This window comes from Nothobranchius furzeri, chromosome 16 (genome assembly GCF_043380555.1).
Source record: "Nothobranchius furzeri strain GRZ-AD chromosome 16, NfurGRZ-RIMD1, whole genome shotgun sequence".
NCBI classification, from domain to species: Eukaryota; Metazoa; Chordata; class Actinopteri; order Cyprinodontiformes; family Nothobranchiidae; genus Nothobranchius; species Nothobranchius furzeri.
The window spans coordinates 51,786,913-51,797,263 of NC_091756.1; the positions used below are offsets into that span (position 1 = coordinate 51,786,913).

At 44.4% G+C, this 10,351-nt stretch overlaps 1 protein-coding gene across 1 annotated transcript; it reads left to right on the plus strand.

Annotated features, from left to right (window-relative positions):
- Positions 1 to 4,875: 4,875 nt before the first annotated feature.
- On the plus strand, positions 4,876 to 5,959 carry LOC129166592 (uncharacterized). The gene is made up of 4 exons (XM_054749441.2): positions 4,876 to 4,963; positions 5,077 to 5,139; positions 5,207 to 5,269; positions 5,465 to 5,959. Exons 1-4 carry the CDS (start codon positions 4,915 to 4,917, stop codon positions 5,887 to 5,889), a joined length of 600 nt encoding a protein of 199 aa, XP_054605416.2. The 5' UTR covers positions 4,876 to 4,914; the 3' UTR covers positions 5,890 to 5,959.
- Positions 5,960 to 10,351: the final 4,392 nt, after the last annotated feature.

A 10,351-nucleotide genomic window follows, 5' to 3' on the forward strand; every position in this document is an offset into this window, starting at 1 on the left:
TAAAACCCTACTGGTCTAGCTCACCTCATCTGGCTTCACCAATCTGAATGACCTGCATAATAAACTGGAGGTCAAGTTAGGCCAAGGCTCTTAAAAAAGTTGTAATGAAGAGATGTTACTGGTCTTGGAAGGGCTATTAAAGTCCTGCATGTAAAAACTAAATTTTCTCATTTTATTACAGTTCCAGTCCTCAAAGTAAAAAGGGAAACAAATGTGACGCTTGTACAATGTGGTAACTCTACTGCTGCTGCATGCAGTGTGGTCAACAGAACTACATATGATCAGAGCTCTGCAACAGCCCAGCTTGTAGGATTGGAACCAGTTCAGGAATCATACATGCGGCCCACCCGCCATGGGCCCATGACATTCCCGACGGAGTCCCCCTACACCGGGCCCATGACGTTCCCTACGGAGTCCCCCTACACCAGGCCCATGACGTTCCCGACCGGGTTCCAATACACCGGGCCCCAGACGTTCCCGACGCGGCACCCCGACACCCCCGAGTGGGAGACATAGATTTCACTCACTGGTCCAGTCATGGGCTCATTATGGTTTGAATAAATATTTGATTTAATTTGGTGTAATTTTATTGATGTGAACTATTTGTAGCGTCAACAACCAATGCTGGGTCTTGATCATATTGAAGTGACCCCGAGCGTCTCAGCGGCAGTCCTCAACCCAACCAGCAGGAGGAACTAATGGTTCACATCAAACCTTAGGCTTTTTCTTCGACCCTATGTAACATTACAGACACAGAACTTCTATCACGCTCCTATCACACAGAGTAACGGTGTCAGTTAACCATTCTAATTCATCCCGCTCCACAGAACACGCATCACCTTCCCTGTGGCTTACATTAACATAACACTGAAATCAACACATAGAAACTAGCAGAGGGATAGGAAACACATATAACACAATACCCAGAATGCACCTGGCTTACAACCCCAGCCAGGTCATTACAATATAATGGTAATGGATATTAAATGAATTAAGGCCCGTTTCTCATATTTCTAAATGATTGAAAAGTTTCACTACTGCCATTTTGGATGCTACACCTAGACATTCAAAAAATGGGTGAAGAGGTAGTGCTTAAGGTGAGCGTAATTTAACTAGCTCGAGGTAACACCTGAAACAAGACGGGACTTCCAAGGCAGTTGGACTGTGCAGCCACCTGGCCTCTGTTCAGAGCTGTATTTGTGCTGGTCACTTGTGGAGCTCTAATTTGGACTAACAAATAGGTGCTGGGAGCCCTGGCTGCTTATGAAGTTACACTCTGCTGCAGTGGCAGCTTTTCCTGGCCGACAGCTCGCTCTGCTGGGGAACCTTCTTTGACTGTGGTGGACCAGCGAAGCCCCCCAAAGCTTTGGTTTGCAAGCTTCAGTCAGCTTGCATAGCTTGAGATCAGTACCCAATCAGCCAGCCAACACATTTAAACCAGTTTATGATCAAGCAGTGTTAAATGACCACTTTCCCCATCCACCCAGCAAAATAAGCAAAGACTTATTCATAGATTTGTTAGTGCAATCAGTTCCTCAGGTTAACATCCAAACACACAAAGGACAAAACTTGAAGGTGCACTATGAAAGAATATAGAGAGAAAAGATGAAGGACAATCAAGTGTTTTTGGAAGGAGGGTTATACTGAAACATCCCATCAAACGTTGTCACGTGGTGTCAATGTCCAAAAATGTTTATGGTTGGATGTCTTAAATGTTAGAACATGTAACAGGAAATTCCCTAATTCATTCAGATATATTTGTACATGTCAACAGTTGCTTGTATAAGATTTTGACATTTGGTCACATGTTGTCCAGCATACAGCTGCGGTACTCAGTAGGTGGTCCACGGGCCCCCTCTTTGTGGCCCCTGAACCACGAGCGAAGAGGAAAAAACAATTATTACAAAAGATTCCATCAACACTTTTATAGTCAATGACCTGCAGTACCTCTCTGCAGCAACAGGGGGAGGTAGTACATTATAAAGGATGCCTGAAGAAGAATTCAGATTAGAAGAAAGCAAAGCTAACATGATGAAAAGGTGATGCTTCAGTCCACAGAGTAATCAGAGTAACAAACCTCTCAGAGGGTGTGTGACGGCTTTAAAATGAGGCTGATGATTACAAGTTCTACCAGTGGCCTCACACCTCCCCCGTTTTATTTCAGAATGATTGGCTGACAGTAACTGTGAGCCAGCTCATGATTGGTTGACTGCTTCAGCTTCAGATGGCGGTCTAACAGCTGAGAGGTCAAGGGTCAATCTCATCAGGGATAATGTTTAGGATCACGTCCTCGTTTCCTCGCCACAGTTCGCAGCTTCTCGTCTTGCTTTATGGCAGCGCTGACGTCGCTGGCAGAGGTGATGGGCTCGCTATTGATGCTGATGACGTCCTCTTCTTTCAGACCAGGGGTCTCATTTATTAAAGGGGGCTCTTGTTCTGTGTGTGTAAAAAGCGGTACAAGTGGTAATGCTGCTGGAATTCATAAGTTTATACTTCTCAGCAGCCAACACATTCTCACACCCTTTCACACGTTTCACATTTCATCGTTCCTCAAACAAGCTTAACGGAAAATGTAGACTGACTTACAGGGTTAAGGTTAGGATGGGGGTGAGAGGATGGTTAAATTGCTAGAGGTTAGAGGTGAAATGTCGGTGAAATCTCCATTTTACTGCGGGTGTTGGAAAATGGCGCCCTGGCACAGCTCGTTGCCTCCCAACATGCAGAGGTTCCCTACGCGTCAGAAACAAATGCTTGGTCACACCGTGTCATTTTTCAACACTAAGGGATGCACATTTTACACATTTGGAGAGGTGGGCTGGATGCTTTGCTTTTACTGGAAGATGGTCCACTTAACGCACGGATGTAGACTAAATAAAAATGACAATGTGTTCCCCCGTCTTTTTTATTAATAAAATATGAAGTAAAAACTCACAATTAAATTTTCATTCATTTGTCATTAATATGTAGTCTACACCTGTGCGTTAAGTGGACCATCTTCCAGTAAACGCAAAGCATCCAGCCCACCTCTCCAAATGCGTAAAATGTGCATCAGCCGCTAGTTAGGCGCGTCGCGCGCACCGTCAGCTATGTCAGCCCAGACAAGAGCAGAGCAAATAGAGAAAGAATAGAGGATAATTGTGTCTGGATGTGGATGGAGATTACATTTTACATCAGCCTGATCATCATTTAAATACATAAACTATCACCTGGCTTCTAGTCCATGCTATCAGCATTATTTTAATTGGTGTGTGTGTGTGTGTGTATGTGTGTGTTTTCCACTTCAAACACTGGTCTAACCAACCAGACCAGCGTGTCCAGTAACATATTAATGTTACAATTAAACAGTTTCCCTTCATGTAGGCTAGGAACGTTTCACCTGCCGTGGCCCGACCGCTTCTACTCCACATAAACTTTGTGCGTGATCAAATGTCTCTAAGCGTCATGCGTCTCCATATTAGAGACGGGAACAAGCGCTGTTCAGCCAAAGTTTCATAATTTCATAAAAAGAAAATTTTTCCAAGTGACACATCCCTCAGAGAGACCGGGTTTCCAGACCGCTTCAGTGGGAGGAAATCTTATCGCATGCACCATGGTTCTGCACTGCGCTGCGAACCCCAGATCTTCAGCTCACTGTCCATCGTGGGCGCTCCGAGCCGCGCTGAACACAGTGTCCAGTATAAAGCTCTGATGTTCTGATGGGAATATTTTACCTCCGCGATGTGCGTTAACGATTAAAATGTCAGCTCATCCATGCGCATCAGTGTTCATCGGGGTAATTCTTTCAAACCAAGCAACATCCTTGAGTTCATCTGTCAAAATAAACAGTCAAATGGAAATATCTGTAACCTGCCGTTTAACTGTTTTGCCTTCCTGTGAAGATTGTTGCAAAGAGAAACAATTAAACTTGATTAACCCCAGAGAACCAGCGCGCATGTGGGAAGGTTCCTCCCACTGAAGCGAGTGTTTTCCAAACCCGGTCTCTCAGAGAGACTTGTCACTTAGAAAATGTTCCCTGATTATAAAACTTTGGCTGAATAGTGCTTGGTCCTGTCTCCAATGTGGCGACACATCCAGGAGCCGTCTGAGGAGAATCCCAGAATCTCACATCCTCTTCAGCTCATAAAGTGCCTATATCATTACGCACAAGCGTGACCCGTCAACCCGGTCTCACAGTAAGACCGGGTTGGAACTGTTCAGGTTTACGCAGACAATCTTTACATTTAGAATTGACATACAAATGTAAAATTAATGCAGTAAAATATAAAGCATTTTATTTAAATATCCATTCATTATTTTACAAACACAGAGAGCCGCATCAGATGGATGGAAGAGCCGCATGCGGCTCCAGAGCCGCGGGGTGCCGACCCCTGTGCTAGCCTACTTTATCGTCCCCAGCAATTCTGAAAACAAACTGACGCCCTTGTAAGACAAACTAATCAAGGCTATTTCTGCTTTAAATTGGTCTGCCTCACAAAAACTAATTTGCTAAAATACATGAGAGCAGTAAATTATTGCACGTTTTAATAAACGTTTATGCCCAGAATATATAAATGAATAGATTTTAATTTTATCTGACAAAACACTCTGGCTTAAAAGTACCTAATGACTCACTTTTGGTCACAGACCATGATGCTTTATGCCTTTCTGGGCTTGTGTGTGCACCCCTCATACAGCAATGGATGGATTTTATTACATCTCTCAGATAGTAATGAACTTCTACAACTGATTACCTTTTGTGCCCTCTTCTAGATGGCACAGAAAACATATCAAAGACAGAAATGATTCTAATTCAGGTGTGTTGCTGCCACCAGCCGGACTAGATCAGCTAATCACAGCTGATGATCCACAGCTGATTCACACATGATGAGTGTTTTTAAACCTGTCAGGTAAGCTGCGTTGATTAGGACCAGAACCATGGCTGCAGTTGGAGCGCTGGTTGTGTTGAGTGTGTTGCTGAGTCAAGGTTTGGAATTTAATAAGATGTTAATAAAATAGAGTTTCAGTGTCAAGATCCTGATCACCTTATATTAGAAGATGTGCTATCATACATTTTTATGTATTATGTGCTTTTTGTAGGTTCTTCATTAGATGGACCCAAAAACCTGAGAGCTGGTGACGAGCTGCAGGTTAAACGGGAAGGTGTGGAAACCAGTAATAGAGTTGTGTAAGAATTTCCTTCTGACACTAACTTGATTTTGGTTTACAGGCCTGTTCCCAAGCGACTCTGCTCTGAAGAAGCTGTTTTCTGTCCTGGAGAAAGGGGCCAAAGGTGAGCAGTTTCTGTAAAACCCTACTGGTCTAGCTCACCTCATCTGGCTTCACCAATCTGAATGACCTGCATAAAAAACTGGAGGTCAAGTTAGGCCAAGTCTCTTAAAAAAGTTGTAATGAAGAGATGTTACTGGTCTTGGAAGGGCTATTAAAGTCCTGCATGTAAAAACTAAATTTTCTCATTTTATTACAGTTCCAGTCCTCAAAGTAAAAAGGGAAACAAATGTGACGCTTGTACAATGTGGCAACTCTACTGCTGCTGCATGCAGTGTGGTCAACAGAATTACATATGATCAGAGCTCTGCAACAGCCCAGCTTGTAGGATTGGAACCAGCTCAGGGAGAAGTGGTCTCACATTTGTACATGTGGCCCCCCCACCACGGGCCCATGCCGTTCCCGATGTGGCCCCCCCACCACGGGCCCATGCCGTTCCCGATGTGGCCCCCCCACCACGGGCCCATGCCGTTCCCGACGCGGCCCCCCCACCACGGGCCCATGCCGTTCCCGACGCGGCCCCCCCACCACGGGCCCATGACGTTCCCGACGCGGCCCCCCCACCACGGGCCCATGACGTTCCCGACGCGGCCCCCCCACCACAGGCCCTGGTTGCAGAAATAGATTTCACTCACTGGTCCAGTCATGGGCTCATTACTGTTTGAATAAATATTTGGTTTAATTTGTAACTTTATTGATGTGAACTATTTGTAGTGTCAACAACCAATGTTGGGTCTTGACCATAATATATAATGGTAATGGATATTTAATGAATTAAGGCCTGTTTCTCATATTTCTAAATGATTGAAAAGAAGTTTCATTACTGCCATTTTGGATGTTACACCCAGACATTCAAAAATGGGTGAAGAGGTAGTGCTTGAGATTAGCGTAATTTAACTAGCTCGAGGTAACTCCTGAAACAAGACAGAACTTCCAAGGCAGTTGGACTGTGCAGCCACCTGGCCTCTGTTCAGAGCTGTATTTGTGCTGGTCACTTGTGGAGCTCTAATATGGACTAAAAGAGGTGCTAGGAGCCCTGGCTGCTTGTGAAGTTACACTCTGCTGCAGTGGCAGCTTTTCCCGGCCGACAGCTCGCTCTGCTGGGGAACTTTCTTCGACCGTGGTGGACCAGCAAAGCCCCAAAGCTTTGGTTTGCAAGCTTCAGTCAGCTTGCATAGCTTGAGTTTCAGTTCCCAATCAGCCAACCAACACATTTAAACAAGTTTATGACCAAGCACTGTTAAATGACCACTTTCCCCATCCACCCAGCAAAATAAAGTACACATAAATATACTTGCTGATTAAAATAAGCAAAGACTTGTTCATAGATTTGTTAGTGCAATCAGTTCCTCAGGTTAACATCCAAACACACAAAGGACAAAACTTGAAGGTGCACTATAAAAGAATATAGTGAGAAAAGATGAAGAGCAATCAAGTGTTTTTGGAAGGAGGGTTATACTGAAACATCCCATAAAACGTTGTCACATGATGACAATGTCCAAAAATTTTTATGGTTGGATGTCTTAAATTTGTTAGAACATGTAACAGGAAATTCCCTAATTCATTCAGATATATTTGTACATGTCGACAAGATTTTGACTTTTGGTCACGTGTTGACCAGCATATAGCTGCGGTACTCAGTAGGTGGTCCACGGGCCTCCTCTTTGTTGCCCCTGAACCACGAGCGAAGAGGAAAAAATAATTATTACAAAAGATTCCATCAACACATAGTCAATGACCTGCAGTGACCTCTCTGCAGCAACAGGGGGCGGCAGTACATTATAAAGCAGTGATTCCCAAACTTACTTAGCCGCGCACCCCCTTCTATGTCCCGACCATGTCGACGCCCCCCCCCCCACACACACACACACACACACACACACACAGCCCCCACGTCGGGGCATGGCTCCATATATATATATAGACAGTGCAATTTAACGGTTTTCTTAAAGTAGGAACGTTTAACCTGTGCGTCCAGAGCGCTCTCCTTCCTTCTGCTCTGCCTAAACCTGAGCTGATCACCTACTTGTGCGTAATCAAATGTCAATAGGGAACAAGATATAGCCATGATGTTCACTTTTACCTCAGACCGACTTATTGCTGTTTTATGGTGTGGCTGAATCTGTGATACGCTGTCATGCGGACTGGAATGACAAATGCTGCAGTAACATGAGATGTGGTCAAGTTCATGAGGAGTCACTGGCTGGAGCGGACCCGACTCATCCCAGAAGCTAATATCTTAATTTGACCTTGAATGAAAAATAACCTCTTAAAAGTTTTTATCACGGTGGAGGCAGTGTTCATTTCTGCCTTCAGTCTGACGGCGCGCCGGAGTTAAAGCAGCGTGTGCTTATTGAATCTGTGTGTGTGTGTGTGTGTGTGTGTGTGCGCACAGCCGCTCAAGTCACCGCGTCTCGCGCTATTTAAACCAATGTTGTAAAAGGACTTCTGCCCAGATGTGCTCACTTGTGCACCCGTGAGCCGTGGTTCCGCTGGAACACGTCTGACCTCTGACCAAGGGTGTCAGTTTGTTTTCAGAATTGCTGGGGACAATAACCATACACTTGAGTGGGGTTTAAGAATTGCTGGGGACAATAAAGCAGGCTAGCACAGGGGTTGGCAACCCGCGGCTCTGGAGCCGCATGCGGCTCTTCCATCCATCTGATGCGGCTCTCTGTGCTTGTAAAATAATGAATGGATATTTAAATAAAATGCTTTATATTTTACTGCATTAATTTTACATCTGTAAGCCAATTCTAAATGTAAAGATTGTCTGCGTAAACCTGAACAGGTCCAACCCGGTCTTACTGTGAGACCGGGTTGACGCGTCACGATTGTGCGTAATCATAGGCGCTTCTGAGCTGAAGAGGATGTGAGATTCTGGGCTTCTCCTCAGACGGCTCCTGGATGTGTCGCCACATTGGAGACAGGACCAGGCACTATTCAGCCAAAGTTTCATAATCAGGGAACATTTTGTAAGTGACAAGTCTCTCTGAGAGACCGGGTTTGGAAAACGCTCGCTTCAGTGGGAGGAATCTTCCCGCATGCGCTCCGGTTCTGTGATGCGCTCCAAGCCCCTCTCCACAACTTCAGCTCGCTGTGTACCTTATGTAGTACACGCTGACAGTGAGCTGCGCTGAGCAGTGTCCAGCTCAGATGTTCAGATGGGAATCTTTTCTTGGGTGATTTAGCTACATCTGCGATGTGCGTAGAATAAAATGTCAGTTCGTCTGCATGCGTCGGGGCAATTCTTTCTATTCTTTCTCCGTCAAAATAAATGGTCAAATACGGGAACTGGCCGGTCAACACAAGCCCTGCTTTTAACTGTTCTGTTTTCTTGTGAAAATAGATATAATTAAACTTGATTACCACCAGAGCCAGGCGCACTGCGCCGTTATCTCCGTCACTGTAAATGAGGGAAAAACAAATTGATCGGATCCTTTTCTGACCTTCCCCACCTACAAAGTTTAATTACAACAATCAAACGTGACAGAGCCTGGATTTGTATTCTGAACAGTCTAAACATGTTTTAAAAAGAAACGTATGATAAAAGGGGCACCTGCTCAGTAAAACCATCAACAGGGTGAAAAATACCAAAAATTGTAGGCAGAGACGGGCTACAACTTCTGGATACATTTTATATAAATCGTTTTATTGATTATCGTCTTATGAAAGATAACTTTGACGTACACGAGCGACCAGGCGCGTTGCAAGCTTTTCAAAAGTGTGGGGGATGTTGTCTGTGCCTAAAATAATTTTATGTTATTCATCTTGTTAGCTTAATTTCCATAATAGAGGAGCAGGTGCGAATTTTAGACGCGTCACGCATGTCTCCGTTTTATACATTTTTAAACTGTTCAGAATAAGAATCCAGGCTCTGTCTCATTAGATTGGTGTAACTAAAGTTTGTAATGAATGAAACTTTACATTAAACCATGTTGAAAAGAAAAGGATCCGAATAAATCGTTTCCCCTTATTTTACAGTCAGTACAGTGCAGTGCGCGTGGCTCTGGGGTTAATTAAGTTTAATTGTTTCTCTTTGCAACAATCTTCACAAGAAGGCAAAACAGTTAAATGGCAGGTTACAGATATTCCCATTTGACTGTTTATTTTGACGGATAAACTCAAGGATGTTGGTGGTTTTGAAAGAATTACCCCGACGCACACTGATGCACACACAGATGAGCTGACATTTTAATCGTTGACGCACATCGCGGAGGTAACTAAATAAATCAAGAAATGATTCCCATCAGATCATCAGAGCTTTATACTGGACACTGTGTTCAGCGCGGCACGAAGCGCCCATGGTGGACAGTGAGCTGAAGATCTGTAGAGGGGTTCGCAGCGCAGAACCATGGTGCATGCGGTAAGATTTCCTCCCACTGAAGCGGTCTGGAAACCCGGTCTCTCTGAGGGATGTGTCACTTGGAAAAATGTTCTTTTTATGAAATTATGAAACTTCGGCTGAATAGCGCTTGTTCCCGTCTCTAATATGGAGACGCATGACGCATCCAGTCTGAGGCAGAATAGCCTCTTCAGCTCAGAAAGCACATGTAGAGACATTTGATCATGCACAAAGTTTATGTGGAGCAGAAGCGGTCGGGCCACGGCAGGTGAAATGTTCCTAGCCTACATGAAGTGTAACATTAATATTTTACTGGACACGCTGGTCTGGTTGGTTAGACCAGTGTTTGAAGTGGAAAACACACACACACACACACACACATAGACCAATTAAAATAATGCTGATAGCATGGGCTAGAAGACAGGTGATGGGTTACGTATTTAAATGATGATCAGGCTGATGTAAAATGTAATCTCCATCCACATCCAGACAGAATTATCCTCTATTCTTTCTCTAGTTGCTCTGCTGTTGTCTGGGCTGACATAGCTGACGGTGCGCGCGGCGCGCCTAACTAGCGGCTGATGCACATTTTACGCATTTGGACAGGTGGGCTGGATGCTTTGCTTTTACTGGAAGATGGTCCACTTAACGCACGGAAGTAGACTAAATATTAATGACAAATGAATGAAAATTAAATTGTGAGTTTTTACTTCATATTTTAGAAATAAAAATGACGGGGAA